Raw genomic sequence first — 26,605 nt, 5'->3', positions numbered from 1 at the left:
AACTGTGAACATTGTTTTCTTCTTATGTCGAGCAGCCTTCGATTGCTAATAAGAAGCATTTGATCAGAAAAAACTAAACCAACAACCAACTAAACGTGTAAAACAGGTGTCAAATATGAGAAATGTGAACAGCATATGAATACAGAAGAAGTCACAGAATCACACTGCTCTGTACAATTGTTTATTTTTGATTTGCAAAATATTTGACAAAAATAACATAACGGAAACACCAATTTATAATAGAAAAAAGAAGATCTTTGAAAAAAAAAATGAGACAAAGGATAAATTGCAATTACACTAGAATTTAAGTGACTTGAACTTTTTATTGATAACTGAAGCCATACCATGTTGAACAACACAGGCAGTTTATGGCTAGTAGATTCACGAGTATGCACGTGTTACAAACATTACATTAAGTGCTTTTTGTTGGTTCAGGCATTTTAGTTGATTAAATTTGGGTTCACAATGCAGGGAAAGAATTCAACACCAAATTCAAAATTGATTCCTCAAAAATGATCAAAACAAAACAGCTGACAGAGTCCCAAAGTTGGAGACTAATCTCACACTCGTCAGCATGTGAAGCCAGCTTCAACACCCACCCACCCCCACCCTCACCCACCCACCCCAAATCGAAAGGCTCCAACTATGGCACACAGCTCAGGGGGAGATGTGACCATGTCGACATCGTTCCTCAGTATTCACTGATCAATAAAAACCTCTCTTATTTCATTCAGTGTTTACCTGAAGCAGTTTGACATGAATACAAAAAAAAAAAAAACTTGGTTTAAATTCACCAAAGTGAGTAGTTGCTCTGTTAATATGATACTAGGATTTGAAGGGAAGTTTATTCCCCCAATAAGCGCCACTAAGTTGTGTTCCTTTGAAAAGGCACAAACTTACAATGAGGCTTGTCGCACCGCCTGGGGCTGACATTTTGGACGATGCCTGCATTATTACGCTGTGTCGATTATGCACGACTTGGTGGCGCTCAAGATAAAAAAAAAGCAGCATTGCATGGATACTGAGGATTTCACTTCTCCTATATTAGACCAAACATCGGCAGGGAATAATGAAGGTGCAAGAGCAGACTTTAGGACAGAAGGAGAGGTGAAGACACAGGACGGGTGTGGGGGAGGAAGAAAGGACTTGGAAAAGAAACAAGTAAAAGGTAAGGATGGCGTACTACAAAGCAAATACCATGCTGTCAGTACCAAGCGGAGCCCAAACACAACTCTTCTTTCTCCTACTGCCGCAAAGTCTTTCAGGCGTTTCCTTCTTTAAAGCTGCATTCACCCCACAGAATTCTCCTCTTCTGTTTGCTCTGACAGACTTTAGCAACAACATCTGATGCTCAAAAGTATCTAAATGTCCTGTTAACAGAAAAGGAGGTCTTTTGTGGGGAGTTAATGCAGCCTCTCCCTCGCCCGTCTGAGCCCCGTTGGTCAGAGTGCAGGCACTATATTTAAAAACACCCCCGGTACTTTGTGCGTAAAAAAAAAAGAAAAAAAGGCAATGTTAAGTCTGAGAAGAAAAAAAAAACTGTACAAAAAAAAAAAAAAAAAAAACTATGAATGACTTCATTAGCTGGACTCTCCCAAATCTGTGAGATATCTCTGAGGTAATCATACAAGTATGACTCATTAGACAGCAATAAATATCAACATGAATACAAATATTACAAAAGTAAAAACAGAGGCAAATGCTTAATGCTAAAGCAAAAATCTGAGCTAAAAGAGGTAGGTTTTTTAGGTAGATTATGGTGTACATCCATTGTGGACACTCCTTTTATAAGAACTACATTAAGTTGATTCCATTACAATCCCTGGCCTAATGGGAAGAACAAAAAGAAAACAAAATAATAACATACAGACTTGAAAGCCTTTGCGTGGGAGATTGGCCGACTGTTTTCTATGGATGATCATATCTTACATGTTTGTACAGACAGGATTTGTATTGGCAACAGTTCTAGAAAAATCTTCAAAAATGTCTCAAATGATATCCTGTAAAGCTTTGCTGGTGATAGTGTACCATAAGTTTCATATTGCAGGCATTGTTATTGTGTGTTACGTTTCAAATGATGGATCCATGTCACATGTGGTGGATTTCCTTTGATGCATGGTTTCAAGTTCCAGTATTTTACCAACCACAATGCAGAGTTCAAAACTTACGGACCCACAGGAATCTCGAGGGATGCCCCCATATTTAGACAGAACATGTAACATGTAAGTTGCACGTTATGTACAGTTAGTCAGCTGGGAAATGAGGGTCACAACAGATACTTCTCATATTTAGACATGAAAAAGGGAAACCCTTTTATGACAATAATAAAAAAAAAAGGATCAGTGGCCATGTGATGCATCCTCAAGACTTTTCCTGTTCAGATTTAAAATTCTCATCTTTGACCCTGTTCTTGTGTAGAGGGAACTCTCCCTGTGGCACTTACAAGTTCACCAAACCTCCCCACTGTATTTAACATACAAACATCAACACCACATTGCTCTCATGAACAACAAACAAAACAAAAACAAGAATCCCATTTCTACACACCCGAAGTGTGTATTCGGAGAAAAATCGGCATGGAGACTTCTCAAAAACGTCACAAGTCAGTGTTCAGTAACCAAGCACATCATACTGACATACTACACACACTCGAGTGGTACTGCCTAAAGACACTTGAGACTTCTTCACGTCCAATAATAAAGGGGGGCTTTGTGGGACACTTGGTATTACAAAAACACTAAATTATTCCCATGATCTTCATTGGACAACTCGTCATTGTGTAAATATTTAAAAACTCCAGAAAGTATTTCGCTTTCTGTGCTATGCAGATTATATAAGTCGTGTACGTCCCGACCGAAAGCATGCACACCGTCACAGTGACAGGAGAAGTGTTGGAATAAAAGCCAGTGACAACGATATGACTAAATATTTTATAGAGGGTTCAAATGAAACCGAACTGTGTGAACATATTAAATTGACCAATTCTTTAAGAGTCGGCTCAACTAAACGCCTCTCCTCGACCATCTTTCTCCAAGATGTCACACTAACATCGGCCTACTGAGAAGTTGGAAGCCTGTCTTCTTTCACAGCAAATAGAAGACAAAAAAACCCCCCACTGATCTCATCTTTCTGAATGATTTCATTCAAAGCACGTTGGCTCTGGTTACATCACATGAATTCATCAGGAAATTGACTTGACGCTTCATTCAGTCGTTGATATAAAAGGACATGTTGTGTCAAATATTTCAGTGATAACTCCACATGCATCACTGACCTCTAAACAGGAGCTTGTTTTCATTTATCTCGGCAGTTTGGTTTGTATGCCATTAGATGGAGTCTGATGAAGCAGAAGCCTAAGGTGGCAGTAAAAGGCATGAGGTCCAATCATGTACAAGCTTATCTCAGAGAAGCTACGGATACATAGCGTGTGAGTGTATAGAAAGAGAACCCCCATGGCTCTGGGTGTTCTGTAAATGTAGTAGGTGTATTACTAGCTTGGTGATACATATGGCTTATATTAGAGAGCAGAGCAGCATGGTTACGGTTCGCTTGTCCTCTTTCTCAGAGTGAATGTGAAAAGTGAGAGCGAACACATCATCTGACAATACACGAGTGATCCCAGTCCAGGCTAGTCCTCACCCATTCTCAGCAGAAGAAGTGTGATCAACGTCAAACAAAGAGCATAGAGTATCAGAACGTAGTGATAGTGATTCTAAACCAACAAAAAAAAAAAAGGGTCTATATTGAATTTGCATATATATTTCAGAAAAATGTGTCTGTAGAAATATCTATGTAGCCCTATGTACAGCGACAGACATGTTACATATTTATACCTGGTATTTACACAATGCAGCCACTAGAGGGCTGCGCAGCATACATCATCAAACAGGATGGGCCTGGCCGTGGAGGTGAACCAGCAACACAATCAGGCCCTCTGACATTCTAGAGAATCCACGTCCCTGTCACAAATGAAAGGGTGTGATATCTATGGAGGTCTGAAGCAGCTTCCTAAGCTCTCTGCCCAGCGAGCTCACCGCGTACTGAGGAGGAACAATTCATGGAATTGTTATTAAAAGTGAAATGACCAATAAAACAATCCCCCCAACCAAAGAAAAAAAAAAAAAAAAAGCATCCGTTGAAATTACATCCATTGCTATGCCAATTCCAAGTATGGTATGCAGCTATATATAAACAAGATAGGCCCCTTGCTTTGGCCTTCATTTACTATTCCAGTTAGATTTGGCAACTTAGCCCTTTAAAATCTGTGATAATATAGATAATGTATAACAATACATAGGCTTGAGTAATGGTGGTATAACAGTGCTTAGGATACATGTGGTAGTAATTAAGTATTTACAAAGAAATAAAAAATACAAGAGAAGAATGAACAAATCATTTCCGAAAGAGAGAAACAAGCCATGAGCTTGGTTTGATTGACAGTTAGCAGAGTAAAAAGTAGCTAACACATTTAGTGGCTAATTCTCACCTCAAAACCATACACCCCAAAGTCCTGTCAAAAACCTCACTAAATTACAGACTAAGTTCTGCACTCTGCAGTTATCCTATATTATGACAGTTTCCTTCATTGGCTGCGAGGCCAGTAGCACAACTTGCCCCCATGTTGAATGGCTTCATGGGGGAAACGAGCCATGGAGCAGCAGCAAGGTTATTTTTAGGTACTGGAAGCTTATTGAGAAAGTAGTTGACCATACCTTTGGTGAAAGGTGAAAGGCATGCGTTTGATTTGTATACACAGACATATATATTTATATATATATATGTTGATGTGTAAATATGCTGCTGCCTTGGAGAGAAGCAGATGAAAACAAACCCAACAAAGGAATCACAAACATCATAAAAAGTCAGAGTGATGTGCAGGCGCTGCTTCTGCACAGGTAAACTAAAACGTTGTCCGCCGTACTGTATCTAAGTTTCATCCATCTGTTATTTATACAGCTTATCCTGTTTGGGGTCGCGTAGGGGGCTGGAGCTGATTTCCACCTGTCATTGGGCGAGAAGCGGGGTACACCCTGGGCTCCTCGCCGGTCAATCAGCGGGGCCAACTTACAGACACAAACAACCAGGTGTGCTCACATGCACACCTAAGGGCAATGAGTCACCAATCAACCTAACAAGCATGTCTTTGGACTGTGGGAAGAAGCCAGAGTACCCGGGTGGGAATCCATGCATGCAGAGGGAAGAACATGCAAACTCCACACAGACGGGCCCTGTCCGGACCGTGAACCTTCTTGCTGTGAGTCGACAGCGCTAACCAGTGCCCCCCCCATCCACCCAACCCCAGTGCAGCCACACTGTGTCTAAATTGTCCTGTGTTAAAGTTACAGTTTCACATGGGTGATGTAAGTATAAAACAACCCCAGTTAAACCAAGAGGTAGCTCAACTGAATAGCAAAAATGAATAATTGAGTATGTTTGTTGTGTTGGTGTGTGCATACATGTGTACACACACAGAAAATGTCCTGGTATCTGAAGCAGCTGTTGGTTGATTTAAATACAGACAAAAACACTGTACGTAGAGAGAAGTTGTATGTATAGCTGAATTTGTATTTCATGAAGTCTCCTTGTTTACTGTGTCTCTTAACATCTGCTTGCTCTCATGTCGAGACAGCCTTGATTAAACGAGACACGCGCACACAAAAAATACGCACACACACCACTTTCTCTCTTCCACTCACTTCAACCTCCACAACTCCAATTTTGGTCCATCCTTCACATCCTCAACTCGTTCTTCTCCACCAGTGAGATCGTGTCTCCAGCTGCACCTCGACCACCGAGCCTTTTAGGAGACCTCACTGCCGAACACCTCCAACACCAGCGGGGTCAGCTGCATGCTGTGCTCCGGCTGGAAGGAGAGTGAGCGGTACTGTTTGGAGTGCTCCTCGTTGAGGCTGCGCAGGTCGGCCAGCTTCTGGATCATCTTGGCATACAGCAGACGGCCTCCTGGGTGGTGAAGCTGGATGTAGGCCTGCAGGGTCTCCGACAGGCGGTCTTGGAGGGCTTCGATCCGCACGTGATCCTGAACACCTGGGCGATCTGCAGAGGAGGAGAGAAGGGGGGGGGGGACTTCAATGTTTATCGTGAAATATTTGTGTAGATCACACTAAATGCCAAATGTGTGATCTACACGTGTGGTTGCCTTTCTACCGTTCGGGGTCAAGTCGTTCTAATTTTAGATCATGGAGCTCACGTCGATGCATTGTTAATGAGCTTTCTAATGTATACAAAGAAATGCAAATAACCACTTAGTTACACATGCTTGCTTAAATATCAACATGTAAAATGTATGCACTGTATATATAGCAATCTGTAACATACAGACAAATGTGTTTTCAGCCTTAAAGTAGCTGAGATCTGCTCCTTCCTGTGATTTATGTTTAAAGTGCAATTCTCCAATCAGGACTAAAAACCCAAATGACACTTTTTATATTGAAAAAAAAAAAAGAGCATATAAGAATAGAACATTAACTATTCATGCTGTTGACCCTCGCTATGTTTTCTTCAGTACCTGGGGACAGCAGGCAGATGGCCATCAGCAGCACATGCTCCTCCTCCTGCAGGTTAAGCTTCTTCAGACCCACCTGGAACTTCACCAGGGGCTCCAGCAGCTCCAGAGTGTGGCCCGCTAAAGAAGTACGCATCACATCAGAACTGTCGGTGCAGCAAACGGCATCAGCTTCATCATACTGTATATCACAGAATAAAGGGAACCTCCAGGGAACGTTAGCCTCCCTCTCTGACTCATTAATATTTCATTCTGCCTGTTAGAAGCCTCTCTGGAGAGGACTTCTTCCTGCACGTTGTGCGTTATTTAGATTTTTGTCACTCAGAACTAATGGCTGCGAACATTGTTTTTAATCAGCAAATTTGAATTCAAGCCGGCGTTTTTAAAGTTTCTTGGGGACGGACTAATTCCACTCATTTTCGTTTAACACCGATGTGTTTTGTAAATCTGTTAGAACCTGTTTGAGTATTGAAAATGATTCCTTTAATTTAGAAAGGAAATGCTCATTTTGATACGTAGCAGGACGTTTAAAGCTAAGATACCTTCTGATTGAAGTGCTAATGTTCAATGTGCAGAAGGTTTTTTCTTTTTGTTTGGTCTCGACTCACCATAGAAAAGACATAAATCCACAGTATATTCTGGTCTTGTTCGTGTGGACTTTTCAGGGGTATTTTAAGAAAAGCACAAATTCTTGTAAGGAACACACTTCTCCCTGAGCAGACAGTGGTTGTTTTGTGCGGTGAGCAGGTCAGGAGTAACATTCTTTGGTTGATCCCCGTCAGAGGGTTCTTGTTTGAAAGGCAAATGAAAGCCATGCCCACAGGGGCCTCTGCGGATATGTAAGACTGGTTTAGCAGAAAAACGTGCATTAGCATTTTTTTTTCTCCCTATGGGTGTGAGCACAGGCCACTTCAAGTAATCTTATCTGCTCTCCCACACTAATGATCTGGTCGCCTCCTCAACGCCACGCTGCTTCCTGCGCGGGAGTGTTAATGTGTAACATGCGCCTCTTTTTTTTTTTTTTTTTTTCCTTCAGCTGTCGGAGGGGCTAAATGAGTGAACTGCCATGCTAATTCATAGTCCAAAACGCTAGCTTGTCTTCACAGCGATCTAAAAGTGTACACGTGGCAGAGTTCAGACCGACCTTTGGTGACATCACTGATCTGGTATTTAAAGTCAGGGCCGCCACAGCTCCAGGACATGTCCTCTAGGTTGAAGCTCTGATTTGAGCGCAGCATGATCACCTCTATGGCGCTGGATTTGAGCAGGGCAATCTGGTCCTCTGCAGTCAGCTCCCTGCAGGGAACGAAAACACCGACTGAGCTGGTGAACCACAAACAGTTAACTATTAAACACGCAGTCCTCAGATAACCTCAATCGCGTTCAGTTTTACAGGAGGCTGAGAGCAAAACAGATAAACAAGTATGCATTGACAACAAGTTGTGCCCGTTTTGAATCTTTTTGGTCTGGAACATGTCAGGCTCAGATGGAAAACTGAATTGAAAAGATTATGCTTATCATTGGTTTACAGGCTGCAGGTCAGAGGTCAGTCAAAGTCTTTAAACATACACTGTGGAGGAAGAAAAACATGACTCCCTGCTGTTGACCGTGTGTGGATCAGAAACACATTTGAAGCCAAACTGAGGCTGTTTTATGTGCTGTTGCGTCACAGACAAATCCTGCTTCAGCAAATGTGTTGGCCAACTCCTAAACTAGCAGGAGACATGAGTTAAAACCTGCAGATCTATGGGGGGGGGGGGGGGGGGGGGGGGGGTCTGCTTTGTTTTTCTGGCCTTAGGCGGCAGATTACAAGTGGACAAACATTCCACAGGTAATCCGACCACGTCTATCACTTGCTGCCGGTGAGGACGACAACTTTCAGGAAATACAGGCCCTAACTCGTTTTAGCCTTGACTTTGAGGTGACCCCTGAGACACTGAGCATTTTGTCCCCGTCGACGCACTGACAGACATACGTGCTGAAATGCAACTGTTGCCATGTGGGAAAGACGGGGACGAGATTATAACAAAGTCGAGGCCAGCTATTGCTATTTTGCCTCAACAGTCACGATGTCTTCTGTTTACGCTTAAGATTTTTCTTTTTTTTTTTCTTTTCGCATCCCTTAAGCTGTAACCATTTATCAATCCAACATCGACACAAAACCCAGTCTGTCCTGTAAACACTGTGTGATGAAAACGTTGTGATCGTCAGGTGGACAACCTGAGGGTGTACGTGAGAGGCAGACAGGCGAGCGCTCAGCTAGATAGGAGTGTTTAGCAATCCCCTAGTAACACAAACTTCAAGAGCTGAACTTCACACCAACAGGACAGTAGCAAATGTGTAATCTCGTCCAGTGAAGAAACAACCCGACATAAAATATTGTCTGCAATGCATCAGCTATCTTTCCAGTTACCTATGGCCTTTAGACCATAGCAATCACTATGGCACAATATCGACTAATAGGGCAGAAAAACAAGCAGGTGTTCAAAGTCTTCAACGCACATTTAGGTAAAAAGTCACACAGAGGCAAGTCATAAACAAATGTGTTTGGACAGTTCTGCATGTAAACTTTTGTTTATTTAAGGATCTTATAATGCCAGACTTCATGTCTTTGTTACATGAGCAAGTTTCTTTTTTTTTATCTGTAAAAAAAAACAAATCAAAAACAGAAAGTCACAATGTCTTCGTTAAAGTCCAAACAACGAAAAAAAAACAAAAAACCCATGAACTCTTAGTCTCTCTTAGGATGGAAAACTAAATCTATACCAGCGGATTTGTCCAGACTATGCATGTTGGCTCTTTGTTGTGAAAGGTTCCAGAAAATGATTCATTCACAACACCGAAACCAAATCACGCAGACATACCTGAACCCTGGGATCATCTTTGCAAAGCCGATGACCTTCTGGATGCTATAGGACACCAGGTCGGCGAGGTGGGGCAGCATGGAGAAGCTGGAGCCCTCCTCCTCGCTGGAGTCGGGGCTGCTGCCCTGCTCGTGGTACATCATCAGCAGGTTGTTAAAGTTCATTTTGGTGTCAACGGACTCTACGGTGAGCAAGACGAGAAAGACAAGCGAGGGAGGGGGAGTAAAGAAAAGGACGGAGAAAAGCAGGGGGCAGAAAAGTGGTTATACATAGAGCAAAGCAATGTCACACTATTCTTACACGAGACACGCTCTCTGTGCTGAACGAACCAAAGAATTCAAGGCATATAGGCTTGTTGATGGAAAAGGATCATCTGAAAATACACGTGTCGGGTCAGTAGGAGTTGGACGAAAGCTGAGGTGACAGCTATGACAACATGCCAGGCATGCGGAGCTAGCTGAAGTTGTTTGGAGTCATTTGTCTCCTCAGAGTGTTGGCTGTGAGCCATGTGACTGTAGCCCTCACCGTGTCGCCTCCATTAGTGACAGACGCATTCATGAATGATGTTTACTAGTAGGAGTCAAGTGGTCGTGCGGGAGGAGGTGGGGATGCCAGGTTATTCACAGACCTGTCACAGGATTCTCCGTAAAGCAGATTACGTAAGTAAACATTCAAACAGCTGAACTGGGAAAACAGCAACAACCGTCTGAAGTGTTGGCTTTACTGATATCATAACCCTTCAACTCTGCGTTTCTTTTTGTTTCAGATGATCCTTTCAAAGGGTCAACTGTGATGTTGGATTTTTGGCCTAGAACATTCCCTGTTATGTTCAAGTCCTCTCTTACCTGGAGAGTGACTGAAAGAGTCGGAGGAGGCGTCGGACAGAGAGTGGAGGGACGCAGCTCTACTGGCACTGCGTGTCACCGGGCCCTCACGCACAGGAGGCTGCATCGGAGAGAAAGGGCATTTATAAAGACACTGAAAGATTCTCAAGATAGTTCATGTTATTATCATGTTTTTTTAAAATTAAATCCTGTTTTCATCCTGATATTGAAAAAAAAATCAGATTCTTCAATAAATGGAAAAAAGTGAATTGAGCAACTAGACTTCATTTTTCCATTATCATTATTATTAAGTATAATAGTATAATTATTCATTTACTATCTGCATATTCTTTGAACCCAAACAGATGCAGCTGTTTGCTGTTGCGTTACAAGGATATATCTAATCTGCATACTGTTATGTTATTTTGAAATGTTCAGTCAAAAAACATTGTGCTGAAGGTGTTTTAAAAGAGCGTTATGTGACAGATTTTTATCCCATGCAGTGGAGCTAAATATGAGTAAGGCATTCTTATTTTAAATGGAGCATTCTCAGTATATTTTACAGAGCCATCAGTGCAAAAAAAAAAAAAGATCCAATCCTCATTTTGATTGTTTACTTTATCGGCCCCCATCTTAATCTGAATCTTAAAGCCATCACAAATTAGCATCAGTCTCAAACATCTCAGCCCTGTCGGACCGTGAATTAGTAGTGGACGACTTCATTACAAACTAGACATCTTGAAAAACATACCAATTCCTGCACTCGTTTGAAAACATTATTAACGTTGTTAATTGATGAGTTAAATGTTGAAACTGCTGGGAACGGTTTAACCTTGATGCTAAATGAAGACTATCAGATGGATCCATATTGTGTTTGCTGTTTGTGGGGGAATTTGTATCACAAACCCTGAAGCGGCAGAAGTCGGAGTAGGAGTCGTCGTATGTTTTGTGGTGCGCCTCCACCAGCGTGGAGATGACCTGACTCTGCTCGTCTGAGAGTCTGGGCTTCCTTGCCTCCTTGTCTGCTTCGCGCTGTGCCTCCTCGTCCTTCCTCCTTTGAATTAGGTCCTTCTTCCTCTGTACTTCCTCGTCTGTCAGAATGACTGAGTGTGCAAATAAAGGAAGACAAAGAGGGGGAGAGAGTGATACATTATACAAACACACAAAGGTGAAAAATAAACTTGAGGAAAAAATGTGAACGGTGATTTTCTTTTCTTGTCTTTTTTTTTTTTTTTAAACCCACGCAGAAAGTTGAATTTAGAGCAGGAACACATGAACAATAAGATATTTAAAATTTAAAATGACAGAAAAGAGGATTTTATGCTTTCCTGTGGTTCACATTGTGATGACAGCTATGTCAATGTGGGGTTTAGTGGTGGTGGTGGTGGGGTGGGGTTGTTATTCCCTAGAGGAAGAGCATGGGAGGGGACGGGTCCATATGGAGACCCCTGCTGCACCGAACAACTGAAAGCATTGTTTTTGTTCTGTTTGCTCCTTGTTGTTCTGGCCGCTGAATTCACTCACAGGAACCAAGAAGAGAGAAGACGGGAGCGCTCAGACTCGACAAACATGTCGCTGTGTTTTTTTTTGTTCTTTTTTTTGCAAAGGCAACGCTGCTGGCTCCTGTTCCTGTACAGTAAATTGTGGTGCTGCTGCTGCCACCTCCGCTCTTGTGGTATTCCCAGAAAACACACTCCGGGGGGAAAGAACATTCAGCTGGAAGTGAGAGGCCTTTGCTTAAAAGAGGCCTGTGGACAATATCCGGATATGAGGGGAAAACAAGAAGAAATGTACCTGCTATTTAGAGAAGCAAAATAAACACGAGTGTGTGCGAAGAGGAGGCCACGCTAGATTGTACATAACAGCAGGTGTTTAAACTTTCTGTATACAATGTGGGGAGGCTCTGTAAGTTCAAATAGAACATGAACACACACTAATGGGAGCAAAGAACCTGAGATCTTTGACCCAAGTCGAACTATTACATAATTGATAGAAAAGGGGACAGTAGGCCTCCTGAACCGCAAACAGCCTCGTGTAAAGTTAAGAAAAAAAACAAGTACGGAAGGATTTCAAGTTTTTGAAGTTAGTCCAGTCCTGCATGCAGAGTCTAATATACAAAAAGTCCACGGCAACAACAAAAGAAGACTGTTTCTGGTCAGCTCGTCAAACCATTCTATAAGAAAGCCCTCGTTAACTGAGAGCGCGCATTACCTGCAGAACGTGTGAAGTTCAGGGCTTTGTCCTGAAAACAGAGCGGTCACATGTAATACTTACACTCTTTCATCATGCCAATGTCCACGCAGCGTTTGAGCCGGCATGCCTGGCAGTGGCGCCTGTTGTCCTTGGTGATGGTGCAACTGCCGTTAAAGGGACACGTGAAGGCCGCCTTGCGCTTCATGCTGCGCCTATATCAATTGCAGAGATTTAAGGCTGTTCAAATATCAGGTTATAAAGACACACAAGCCGACGTGAAAGTAACCACTCAAGTTATTACGACTTAAATGAAGACCCTGCTGAAGTGTGAACATGTTTCGGACTTTGTTTCAAACCTCCACGTTCTTTTCTCAAACTCAAAAATCACAGCAGAACTAGAAGCGTGTTTTTTCAGCTTTTCAGCCCGGGATTGTGTGAAACATTATAAATATGGCCGAGAGCCAGGAATCTCTGGGTAAAACATACGTATTGCCAAACAGTGACGCAGAGCGTAATGGTTTAGTCGGTGACGGACGTGTATGTAGGAACAATTGTAGACAGATGTGAGCAAAAAAACACAGAGAGAAGCATGCATGCTGAGAGTTCAAGCGAGGGCCAGCTGAGAGACGGGGAAGGAGATTATCAAACATCCGTCTTTTTCATCCTCTCCTTTAAATATCAACACTGCAGAGAGGGAACAGGCGAAGAAGAAGAAAAAAAAAAAAATACTGGCGGACACATCGTGCACGCCAGGCTTTCTAGATCATGATTTGCTCCAGTTTAGTCTTCAGCTGAATTGGAAACTTGTGTGCGTATGAATGAGCAGGAAGCAGCCGAGGCATTAACTATAGGAGCAAGCTTATTTATATTCTCTACGTGCTGCTGAGCATTAGTGTTGTCAGCTGTTACGTGTTCTTGCGCAACTGGTAATTACATTGTGTGGGTGGTCATTGAAAATATCGACGCAAGATCACATCTCTGTTTGAATGTTAACGTAAACGTGTCAATACCTCCATCAGTACATATGGGTTTGTTTTCATTCAGCTGCTCTGAGCTGTTGTTGTGCTACACAAGACTTTATACTTTAGAAATGTACATCTGCATTTTCTGGATTGTCAACGATGATTTACGCATACCTGAAAAAACCCTTGCAGCCTTCGCAGGTCATGGCGTTGAAGTGGAAACCGGTGGCTTTGTCACCGCACACGCCACAGATTCTCGGCATGTTTCGATCAAACTCCTCGGAGGCCAGAGTGGATGTGCTCACAACGGTTGTATCCATCACTGAGCAAAGATAGGGAGAGAGAAACAGAGGAAGAAGACCAACGATATCAGCTTCCGAGTTTCACACGTTTTTTTATATGTGCAAATATTTAGAACAAACATCGATCGAACTGTACTGTAAAAACCCTTCATCATGTGAATCACACCTATTTCATCAACATGCAAACAAACAAAGTGCCCTGTCCAGACAGATCCAAGCGCACTGTGCCACACCTGGAGGTGAACTGAACTCGAGTTTCTGTTCAGAGGCGCTATATCAATCAAGTGGAAAAACAAAAACGTTCCCCTCTAAAATGCCTGATCTTTGTTACTTTTGATTACACAGTGCTCAAAGTATCTATTTCACTTATAGGCCTTGTGAGGGGGGAGGAGTGTGTGTGTGTGTGTGTTTTGGGTGGGTGGGTGGGTGGGGGGGGGAGACATGTCACCGCAAGGCGAGCATCCTCATAAACAAACAGTCACTGTCCTTTTCACAGAGCTCCTTTCTTATTCTTTTCCTTTCTTCCTCTGCAAAGGGGAAGGCCAGGCGACTGAGGGGGGCGGGGGGGGAGGCTGAGGGGAAGGGAAGGGACGCTTACTTAACAGAATCTACTAACTCAAAAAAGAAAAAAGAAAGAAAATAAATTCAACAGCAATGATGTAAAGGGTTTAACTACAACATACAAAGTACACCTAAGAACAATTACATGTATTTAGTGGAACCCTGGAATTGAACAGTATGCCTTTAATCCAATATCTGCTCCTAACCAATTTTATTACCAGAACATGAAGTCCTTATTAAAGCAAAAGGTCAAAGGAAGCCAGGAAACAGAGGACTCAGTTATTGGTTTACTGCTGCAGGCATCAGTGACGGCACTGACTGAGGCCTCTGTCGTACGTTCACGTCTTGTAGCAACAGCAGCGCACGTTTCAAATAGTTCAATTATACGATGTGTAGTATCTATGGACGTGACAGGGAATGTTTCCAGAGGCAATTCAGGACCTGCAGGTGGGGAAAAAAGGGAACACTTCCTGTTTCTAAGAGCAGTGGGCCACACTCTTTTTTTTTTTTTTTTAATGACGGCAGCGTCCACTGACAGAATAATCAAGGGTGTGTCCTGAACTCACCGGTTTCGTTTCTCCCAGATTTCTTGATCCAAGGTGAAGCACGTTTATCTCAAAATGTCCTTTAGAACTTACAAACCAGGCAATTCAAGATGCACTCGTCATAAATCACATGAAGCGAAGATGTCACACCTTCACGTCAACCCTTTTGTAATGCCAACAAAATAGGGCACCCAGGCTATTCATTCTACGAACACTTGCTGTATATGGCATGATGTATGAACGGACACTGGTTGTACATTTCAAGCACTCACACTAGTCTGACTTAAAGGTTTAAGTTTCCCTGCTGGCTGAGACTGAGGTGATTTTAGAGCTACATGAAGGCACAAACAACAAACTGACACTGATGTGAACTAGCGGCCAATCACAATGCAGCGTCTTTGCATTCTCAGTCCTTACTACAGGTTTATAGATTAGCTTCCAAATCTTAATAGCTATCGTGTAAATGGGGCAGCCTTTAGCTAATCAAAGAATCTGCATGGCTGCGTGCGTGCTAGAAAACTAATCCCAGGAGGCATCTTCACTCATCGCTCACATTGAACCAATAAGGGAAAAAAACAAAACACCCATTTACCTTCCAACATCATCAACTGATCAGTGGAGTCAGTCCTCTGTGATTGCATTCAGTCTTGACAGGCCATTACACTAAATGCACAGTGGTATTGAGAGCGCGCTAAATAATGCATCAGGTTATTAGACCCAATCTGTACTCGTTCCAATCTTGGACACGCAAAGCCAGGAAACAGGTCTCCAGCTTTACTGAATGTCCAACTCTTGAGTGATGCACATGATGCGCGTGTACACGATAGACAGCGCTCATCCAATCTTTCATTGCAGTGATGATGTGAAACATCAGGCATCCCTCATACGTCACAGTAACCTTCTGATTTCTGAGTCGCAAACAGAGATGATGAGTTCTGAGTTCGAATGTGTTGGGTCCAGCCAGGATGACAAAGTTCAGGCTGTGTCCCTTTGGAGAACCATGACAAAAGACTCTTTATCCCAGCATGCCTTGCAGGTACTCCCAGAAGGCTTTGCCACACCTAACACATAGGTGTGAAGTTTGGGAGGGATAAAACCGGTCGTGTCCCCCTTGTTCAGTCTCTTTCATACGTCGTCTGGCGACGTCCGAGGATACAACTCTGCTTCCTGTTTCACAGCACGATTCTCTTTGTTCAAAAGTTTTGGCGCGCAGCTAACCCAAGGCCTTGAAGCATACCGACATCCTGAATTCCGAGCTTAGATCATCCATTTGAACGCATCTCTAAGAAGAGCGTTCTATTTCTCCCGTATTAAAACGGTATTGAGAGAGATCGTAAGGATTACGTCTCGTTCCGTCCTGTAAAAAAAGGACATCCACGGAGATCACCTCGCTCGACGGAGGACACTACGGCTCTGCTCAACCCCTTGGATGCGCTGCCATCACCATACAACTGCAGGGAGACGGCGAAAGACCGTTCCGAGGACCCCTTTTCTTCCTTTCATCAACCGCAGACAAAGCGGTTACAAGTGAGGCTTAGCTAGGTCTGGGCAGTTAGATATAGAGAGTGTGTTTAATAACTGAGTTATTATTGTGAAACGGTGATAATATTTGCTTGGTATTTGACCACTGCGTCTTAGGTTTTACCAGAGTAAAACCTCTTTTGTTTTCTTTATTTGGGCCGCTGCGTCCCGTGTGTTTCTCTGTGAACTCTCGCGTCATAACCGGGTAATAGACTCATTATCAGAAAGACTAGTGTGAATGCCGTCAAATCCAGCCACTGGCTTCTGGTAGTGAAGTTAACTATGCTCTGAGTTGTGCGTGAGTTCCAGGCTGCGATTGAGCTTCTGAGGTGCGCTCTTTTCTCTCTCGCTCTCTCCCCACCTTTTACGCACTCACACACGCACCTTTCGGCAGACGCACACACATAGATATCTGTGGCTTTCAGACGCTGCAGAAACATAGATCAGGTAGAGACAGAGTTTGACTCTCTCTTGTTACCTGTAGTTTAGTTTATAACAGTTGGTTGTTTGATTGAGTTTCATTGATTAACTTGATGTTTCTTTGTCAAATAAATTATATTATATTTCAAAAAGTCGTTGTTTGTGATCACTGTGGATTTGCTTTGTGACTTAGGCTGGGTGAAAGGGCTTTGTGTTCGGATTTCACACCTCCAATTAAATACAGATTATTAATTATTAATGATATTGGTATTTAATTAAGTAATTTGAGACTGATATTTGTAATATTTTGGTTGTTCCCTGTTTACAGGGTGGTGCTCCGAGGTTTATTAAACTCAATTTAATAATAATTATTGATTTATATTAATAATTAAGTAAACTTAACTTAATTATTAATTATGTTGGGGTTTTATGATGTAACTAAATTTTACATCATAAAACCCCAACATAATGTTGCCGCCGTGGGAGGTCCCTACAAATGAATTAGTCATCCGACAACTGGGGACAGAGGCCGCAATGTACGATTAACACAATGGGAAAGAAGCATATACAGGTACTACCAGTCTGCTTGTGTACTGTAATTAGACAGTGTTAACAGTAAGAGAACAGTTACCATGTGACTGTGACGTTTGATGTCAATGACTGTGTTCAAACTTTGAAGACTTGAAGATCAACTTCTGGAGCTGCTGACCTGGGGAAATCATGCAGGTTGTATACAGATCTGTTGTACCATGCAAAAAAATTAAATAAAATGGAACACTTAGTTTTGCAGAGAGGTGATGTTGCATTCCAACTAAAGCATGCCAAGAGCCAAGTGTTAGTCTATGGAATTCAATGGAATTCTCACATTTCTTCCCCAAGCAAAACTGTAACCCGACAAAAGGAACCGTCTGTCTGTTCCTGTCAAGCTAGCAGACACTGCAGCAGCTTTATTAAGATCATTCTCAGAAAGGTCCTATGGTGGATTGTGATTACTAAATGTCTTGGTTGGAAATAGGATCAATTTGTATTGTAAAAGTTAACGAGCAAGAAGCGTATCTAAGCGGTTTGAAGAATAACTCAGGCTGAGATAGAAACTTGGGATAGAAATTTGATGAAGCATTGTTCATGTTGAAACAGTATTACTGTATTTAAAAAATAATTTAAAAAACTCCCCCAAAGGATAAAAAGAGTCGTTTCCTAACGTTGAAAAACAAAATAATTTATAGTTTTGAATAATTTATCTTGAACTTTCGATGTGATAATGTAAGGCAGAAATTTAAGCTGAAAACTCTGTGTAGATTTACAAAAGACGAAACATGACCAAAAGCTACACAACGACCCCGCCATAGACGTCTCCTCTCACACACAAAAATAGTATCCAAACCTGTCTGTTTTTAAATCTTACATGAACACACTTTCTTTTCTTCAGACTCTGCTTGTGAGGAGAAGGACTTAGTGCCAGTGGGGCTGACTCGCTGTCGTCTGTCGTGTCAGAAAAAGCAAAAAAAGCAGATAAATGTGTAGAAACACAGTGTGCGTGCGGCCTTGAATGTTGCACACATTCCACGTGACGAGGAGAACTACTGAGGGTAATTAAGGTAGCTCATCTCAGCCACATGACTGGTATGAGAAGGAATAAGCTTAAACCAAGTCAAGGAGACAAATCTCTATGAACATGTTCTACCTGAGTGTATGAGATCGTTTATAAAAAGGAACTATCCGGGTCATTCCACTTTTACTGAAGCATTATCAAATGTTTTAATCATTACTATAATACTTATAACAAGTATTATTATTGAGCACTTTTCAAAGCTACTAAGTGCTTTACATTTAAAGTAAGGCAAAACAGTAAAAAGACAAATACTACAATTAACAATTAAACCAAGAAAAGGAGCAAACAAAGTTTTGATACCTGGTGAAGAAGTACAACTCTAAGACAAAGTTGAAGAAAAAAAATAAATAAAAAGGCATGTAAAGAGGACGCTGCCTGAGAGCAGGGAGTTTGGTCCGTGAATCGTAAAGGCTTAGTGACCTTTTGTGATCCGTCCAGTTTATTAAAAAAAACTGCTCAGTGCATTTTGCCCTGCAGGACGGTCTCAGGCAGCGGTCGGGCTCATACGGTGAGGCCTGGACATTTGAGACTTTAAAAACAAGCTGCAATAACATTTTCAACTCGACCACGACTCAAGAACTCAAACTCACAGGTAGCCGGTGAAGGGAGGCAAAGACGGGTCAAATGTGGCCAGCTCTCTTGCTACACGTTAAAGGCCTTCCTGCGGGGGCGCCAGTCGCCCAGTGGTCAGTGTATGGATGTTTGATATAGTACTCCAAGTGGGCGGCCCGGCTTGCCAGCAGCATTTGTTTATGTTTTTGAACAAATTGGTCTGTGGATGTTCAGCTTGCTGATGCCAGAAGAAAGCGCATTACAATATCCGAGTCAGTACAGCACAGCTACACAGAGGCACAAATACATTTCGGCTCCATTTCCTTTTATTTTTTCCTTCAATGACCTCTGGAGCAATAGTTTCAATCAACCTTGAATGTAGCTTATACAGATCCAGATAAATAAACCAATCACGTTGAGTTTGTCACAGCGTAGGTAGTTTGACTGCTTATGTGTCCATTGAACCTCACAGCACAGATAGCTCAGCTGAGTCAGTTCTCATCTTGTTTGTTGCTTGCATTGGGTTGGGGGGGGGCGGACAGGAGCAGTGATAGTAGGGAAGAAGGAGAGAGAGATGCACGAGAGAAGCAGGCCAGGGAGGAGTAGGGTGGACGCTGGAGAGATGGAGTAAAAACAGACAGCGATATAAACATAGATGCAGCGAGTAGGGGAGGGGTGACCTCTTTGTTACCCTGAGTTACAGCGTCACAGAGCATACCCTGCTGCAGAAATAAGACAAACGTACTACGAGGGACAAAGACACAGCAGAGAGAGAAAGAGAGAGAGAAGGCAAACACAACAAACAGGCTCTTTTTGTGATTTAGAAAGGGGGCTAAAAATACACGATCACAAGACATCCAATCTCGGGCTAAAAATAAATACAAATGTCTCATCTCTGACAGCTTCTATTTTGTAGAAAATCATCTTTCAGGAAGCGATTTGCTTTCATGATGCCATCACGTTTATGCTCTTGTTTTTTTCAGTCACATTTCAAACTTCCAGGTTCTGATGTGTTGTTTGTGAAGAGTATGAGAGAGGCTGATACCCACCACAGGGTGGCTCACATAACCCCACATGTGACTACCGCCACACCCCCCTACTCAGCCAATGAGCAAAGACCCTGAAGGGCAACCCAGTTTTTGAGGATTGTAGGGGAGAATGGTCAATCTATCAGCAACAACAAAAAGAGGGTGAAATGACTTCTGAATGGTCTATTTCAGGAACGCAATAAAAAATGATCTGCAACAACAATAAGAAAAACGACATATCCCAAAACAGTCGGTGTGTTTGACCTAACCAAAGGTTGCACATTCATTAACCTCTTAACATTTCATCTCTAGAAACAACAGACAAACCTCGTCACAAATGTTTAGATTCATGTTCACCTACTGTGCAACAAACACGCCGCGGTCTGCAACTACACAGAACCGCTCAAAACAAAACACTGACAGCCCTATCTGAGAGATCATGTGATGCAGGGAAGGGAAAGCGATGAGCAAAAGGGATGAGGCCTGCTGTAATTACTCGCAGAACCACAAACTGACTCGAGCTTGTCATTTGAACTGGGTGGTGAAAGCTGCAAAATGAAGACATTGGTGGAGCTGAAGGAAAAAGCCGGGGAGTTTCCCCCCTTCTTCTTACCAGACAAAGTGGCAGAGGGAGAACAAGTGCCACTTTGCATGCAGAAGACTGATGACTCATCTTTTCCTGCTTTGATTTATTCACATCATGGTACAAATGACACACGTGTATCTCATAAGCCAGGGACTGACGTTGGACTTAAAGACCGAATTCTGTTGTTTGGGGCGATTCAATATCAACGAGTCCCAAAAAGCCTAAACCCTTTTGACCTAAAATACACGAAACACAAGTCAAGTTCAATACTTCTCCTTTTTTTTTTTTAAACTAGCGTTTTATGTGTAATAGAATAAACTCAAAAATCTGCATCAAATCCACAGAACACTACGCAACCTGTTCCCCATTTATCTGTGTTAATTGTTCACACCATCTGCCTTCTAGACTCCCAGATGATACCTCTGACACCTCCTAATTAGCCGACATTTCATGTCAATCAGTGCAAAATCTGAGAAACCCCAAGGTAAAGACTTGTTAAGTGTTACTAACACGTGAGTCCTGAGAATGAAGTCATTTTTGGAATCTTGGTTTTCCTGCAGCAGTTAGCGTATCTACAGCGAGTCTGAGCTGCTGGGAGATAAACATGCAGGGACAAGTGCCAAGGTGGACCATGGCAGGAGTCCAATACCACTCATAAGGTAGCTTATTTCCTTCTGCTCTACTCGCCATTTCATTTTCAGCTGCACTATTGTCTAAGTATGTAATGAGCAAACAGGAAAGTGGCCATTGGTTTCCTTGTCAGGTGCCCTATTACTTACAGAAGACCTAAGTGAGACCTTAGCGCAAAAAAAAAAAAAAAGCCTTGGACCACAGCCCAGATGTTAGATTAACTTTCATCAAAGTCAATATCAAGCGATTATAAAACCCAACCTCCACCAACTAACAAACCTAATTAAGTGGTACCATTAGTGCCTAGGTGTTGAAATAAAATGTGATTGAGGAAGATTAACAAAGTGGGTAAAGAGGAGCATCCAGACATCGTTTCAATGAGGGATCTTTTTTTTTACTGCACACAGACGTGCAGAAGAGGCAGAGAGAGCGGGAAATTAAAAAAAAAAAAATTCCTCTGGCATCATGTCCCAAGAATGTCAGCAATGAGCTTACAGACCACATCCCAACACATAAGAGTCAAAGTCAGAATCACATCCAGACCTATAACGGCAGTAAAAGAAAGCGAGGGATTGCTGTGGATTGCTTGAGTGCGAGAAGGAGGCCCCCTCGGACTAGCCCAATGAGCATCCTTCCTTTACATCACATGACGCAATCCCACAAATGGTTCTGAAATTGTTCCATGCTGCCAAAAGTTTCTCTTTAAGGGGGAAAAAGGAAAACGAGAAGGTGGGAGAAATATTTTAAAGAGGAAAGAGAGAGAGAGAGAGGAATGGGAAGACGTTGTGGAGTGGGTTGAGAGGGTGAAAACATAAGGCGATGTGTTATACTGCATACCTCCGGCTGGGTCACTATGAGTACACGAGAGACATAAAACAATTCAGATCTGGAATGACCTGGGCTGCACAGAGAGAGAGCGTGCTGGCCTACGACTGAGATAGACAAGTTTATGGTTCACACATGTACTAGACGTAGACTAGTCTACAATAAAGGCAGTAAAAGAGGGATTTAAAGCAGGAGGAAGGAACAGAGGGAAATCAAATACTGTTCAAGAATACATGATTTGGGATTTAAGAATAGATTTTTAATTCAAATAATTAACATTTTCTTGAAGAAAAAAAAAGGGGAAAAAAAACAGCGAGAACAATGGACAAAAAGAGACAATGTGGACCTTACAACAACAACTTAGACAAACCCAGTCTGTAATGAAGCTAAACAACTGGCTGAGCAGACTAGTCCAGTCCTGTCCTCTTCTCTCATTCTCCCTTCTGCAGCCTCCACGGGTCTATCTCATGCTCTCTTCCTACGATCACAGGGAGCATGTTACAGCAGCAGTAATAGCACATGACAAGGTGACCTGTGCCCCACACAGGATGGGCTAAACTGGGGGTGGAAAGGGGTGGGGGGTCCTATGTCCCGTGTCCAACCCTATGGTCTCTGCGCCCCCCCCCCTCGCCCAGGCCTCAGTGCTGGCCTGCGAGAGGCAGTGACGGCAGCCTGCCCCCTTATGCTGGGCCCCTTGCTGGACTCTGGAGAGGGGAAAGAGACGACGCAGGGAGAGGCCCACTCAAACACACACCGAAAGTCCTGTTTATGTCTATGGCGAATCTGACAGAGAATGCACATTCTCAAGCGCGCAAAAGTCGTGCACGTCGACAGAAAAATAGACAGAACCAGACGGACAACAGACATGTGGGTGAGGTGGGTGCAAATGCTCTTAGCCCACAAGTAAAGGTTATATAACCTCCATAAAACGCTGTCTACTTAAAGGAAATACTTGACTTCAAAATATGTCCAAATGTTAATGACTGGAATTTGAACTTTTGATGAAAAGGCAACTACTGAGGTTTTTATTTAAATTAAAACCTGTTACACACTGAAATTAAAAAAAAACAAACCTGCCCTCGATAGAGCACAGATGTATATTATACATCATAAAAAAACCTGTACTCCTGTTATACAGTGAAATACACAAAAAGAAACAACCCTTGGTATAGATTGCTGACATTTATTTTGCTTTCCAAGATATTTTTTCTGCATGACTTGTGCTCCATATACGACAAACATTACCTGTGTGATGTGTTTGGCCTAGAAACCATCATCCACAGGAGGTAATTGAGGACCCAAGGACATTAAGGGGGAACTTAACACTTCATTAGTCCCAAAGGCGACTGAACATATGTAGCAAACAGCATGCATGCACAGAGAACATATACATGTGGGTCTTTACAGTGAAGTACAGCAGCCCCTTCTTTCTATAGGGTTACATGTGAGAGGAAGCGACCAATTACTGCAGTCACGAAAGGGGGGAGGAGGCGGGGTGTTTTTCACTGTACAGGAGACCTAATGGACTGTACCACCACCACCACCGCACACAGCTCCAAGAGTGACATGCTACGATCAATAAACGGCACAAAGCAACGCGGCTGATCAACACCGTTCTCCTGACAGAGAAACTGAAGACTGAGTCAAAGGCTCCACCATGCTTGCTCGTCATTGGAGAGAACTCCTCAAAGCTATCCCAAATAACACGGGTTCTCTCGTAAATTTCCACATCGTATAAATTCAGAGCATGTGTGACCGTTGATCTCCAGAAGCTGTTGAAAAGGAGAGACCCATTCATTTTTTCCCCTTCTTCCTCAAAACAGGCAAATAGCAGCTGATACAAAAACAAGATCCTAGCAGCTATATTTCAGGAGTCAAACTGTGTAATAAACAGAAATGGATAGGTGTGAGAATGACAGCTTACTGGGCGGATTATACATTTATGCCCCCGTGCTGCATGCTGTATTTGGTCCACGTAGATTTGATTTTCAAGTGTTTGAACAGTCGGGTTGGAAGAAGACAGGGCCATTTGTATTTTTTAAGGCCGAAGAAAGCCACGAATCTAGCAGTCATTAATTCTTTCATTTTTTCTGTCAGCTTCTCTGCATCTATGAAATGAGATGTTCAGGTGTAACAAAAAAAATTAAACAGTGCGTGTTTGAAAGTGGAAAAAAAAAAGTCTGGATGTGGTTTCATACAGACGAACTGTGAGTGTATGTTGTGTGACGTCAGAGCTAAATGTATTAATTGAGTTCACGAAAGCCATTCACCAGTTTATCATGTTTCTAGTCACAATACAAATTGACCCTGCATAATATAGAGAGACATTTTACTTTGTGGTTGTTTGAACGATTCTTTTAAAATGGACAGGAAAAAACAGCCTCCACTAAAATGAACGTTAAGATTTCCATGTTCAGTCCTGCAGACTTGATAACGGAGCAAATGTTCGGTATTATTCATTTGGTTTGAGTAGCATGTCCCTGATTCAGGTGTTCACCATGACAGCTTCAACAAAGTTTCAAAACTACTCCAGAAAATACACAAACGCTACAACTTGTATATACGGTAGTAAGAGTTTTTAAGTTTACAATACTCAGACATCTATCTGCAGGTAAAGGACATTTCTGTTCATATGATGCTTATGTACATACGAGTAAATACAACTTCAAATAATCAGTGCAACAACTTCAATGAAATCCATGTTAAAAAAAAAAAACTTTGAGTGTGTTGAAAAAGAGACAGGACTATCACTAAACACGTGTGCACATCAAAGCAACAGAGAAAATGTCTCACCTCAGGTTTACGCATGCCCCTTGTACAATAGCTGCTGACACTTGAACCCTTTCTTCTGAATTTTCCCAAGTTGTTAGTTAGTCCTGTTCAATACAAAAGCAAAATGGCATGTCGCATTTAGAAGAGTGGGCCTTTACTCTTAAGTAGGTAACCTGCTGTTACTCCGTTTATGTAACGCACAATCACTTTCAACACACACACAAACAATCTCAGTGGTAAACATCATATAGGTAGTTAGCAGTGTAAGCAGGTAAGCACTTGAAGTCTGCTAAACATTTTGGAGGTTTTGCGCAACACAATTTACAATAACTAAAAGTCTACATTTTAGCATTCCTCCTGTGCATGCGAGTTTCATACCTCAGCTCAACTTTTCCCCCCCATCAACACCGAGTTGCTTGTAATCCTTTTCAGTCGCCGTCTCTCGTCGTCTTCATGCTCTTTGGAGAAGTGTCCCCTCCATGTTGGCGGCTGGGTGGACTTGCTTTGAGGAGAGGGAGAGAGGGGACGTCGTTGTACCAAGCTCGTTGTAAAATGTGAGGAGACTTGAGGAGAAGACGTCAAACTCGTCCGCCCTTCTAGACGCTGGTAGTAGCTAGCGTTAGCGTGGCTAGCCTGCCTGCTTTAACCCGAAAACGCGGCACCAAGTTCAGCCTGCTTCACAACCTGCGCGCCGACTGGTGCTAAATAACGTCCAGCAATAAGACAGCTAAAGGCGCTGCAATGTATCATTGACGGGCACACGTCCGCAGTAACATGAGGAAAACTCAAGCACACCTACGGTAGTCCGACGAGCAATACCCCCTCCTTCTTCAGGACCCAAATAGATGGCCATTAGTTTTTGTTATGCACCGCCCCTCTTCAGCGCTGCTACGGGGAAAGAGGGATTTTCCCCCCCAGCCCCTCTGGTGACCAATCGCAGGTGGGCTCGGCGTGTATCCTGCGTTTTGGTTGGTGACATTTCTGCGTATTCCGGCTCTGATTGGCCAGTTCCGCCGCTCGTTACCAAGAGGCTGCCCTTTCAAACAGGGGTGTGTCGTGACGTCAGAGGTAACGAAGAGGTAAACAACTTTGACCGCGTGAGGTTTAAAGCAACATCGTGTTGCCCCTGATCTCCAATTCTATAGGCACGCGATGAGGGGATAACGGTGCTATCTTTAGAGATGTTGTAGTGTCTCTCTAGAGGAAATCGTCTCATTGAGGTCGAACACGTACTGTCTTTGTTTTTCAGCTTTAGGCTTTGACCCTTCGCCTACATTTGAGATTTCATCGAGCCAAAACAACATCGATATCAAGAGGCTGAAAACATGATATGAGCGCTGTCTGGTCATACATTTTTCATTTAGTGCATGCTGCTGCATGATTTCTTTGAGACAATGCAAATGTGTCCAGTGAGGCGTGTGTATGAGAGGGGTGTGTCTACTCTGCGGTACAGTGGTAGGCTGGGAAGCAATTCCGCTGCATGGCGATCTGTCTATGCGTTTGCAATGCATGAAAGATGGTCAAGCAAGCTGAGGGGGGGGAAAAAAATCAAACGAGTGAAACAATGAACTGCGTCATGCAGAGATAATGCCGGTGTGCTCCCCTTATAGTGAAGATCGTCCGTATTGTTGAACATCTTCGTATAAATTGACATTCACGGTAGTTTTCAAGAGCTCTGTGGTGTAACCTATGCATGGTGGTGTTTGTGTGTGTGACGGGGCCATGCGGAGGGGCTCGGGTGAAGGTGAGGGGTGTGTCTATAATGTACACAGTACTAAAGGGGGAGAAGGGAAAGAGGGCCTCATCCGGTCCCGTATATCCTCTCTCAAGTCATCTTTCTTTACTCCTGGTGCTGGCTAAAAACACAAAAAATAAATGTTGTTTG

At 42.8% G+C, this 26,605-nt stretch overlaps 1 protein-coding gene across 3 annotated transcripts; it reads right to left on the bottom strand.

Moving 5' to 3' along the window:
* Positions 1-165: 165 nt before the first annotated feature.
* Positions 166-26,605, bottom strand: LOC306822350 (vitamin D3 receptor B). 3 transcript variants are annotated; one of them, XM_079341316.1, is made up of 11 exons: positions 25,516-26,605; positions 25,099-25,222; positions 24,742-24,824; positions 13,541-13,688; positions 12,486-12,616; positions 11,118-11,314; positions 10,233-10,332; positions 9,388-9,568; positions 7,668-7,819; positions 6,527-6,643; positions 166-6,054 (listed from the first exon to the last, which is right to left on the bottom strand). In XM_079341316.1, exons 4-11 carry the CDS (start codon positions 13,684-13,686, stop codon positions 5,801-5,803), a joined length of 1,278 nt encoding a protein of 425 aa, XP_079197442.1. In that variant the 5' UTR covers positions 13,687-13,688; positions 24,742-24,824; positions 25,099-25,222; positions 25,516-26,605; the 3' UTR covers positions 166-5,800. The 3 variants fall into 3 exon arrangements, with proteins under 3 accessions (XP_079197442.1, XP_079197441.1, XP_079197440.1); XM_079341315.1 differs by having other exon boundaries at positions 25,520-26,605; XM_079341314.1 differs by having other exon boundaries at positions 25,099-26,605.

This window comes from Symphodus melops, assembly GCF_947650265.1.
Source record: "Symphodus melops genome assembly, chromosome: 4".
In the NCBI taxonomy this organism is placed as follows: Eukaryota; Metazoa; Chordata; class Actinopteri; order Labriformes; family Labridae; genus Symphodus; species Symphodus melops.
This window is presented reverse-complemented; position numbering and strand designations above follow the sequence as displayed.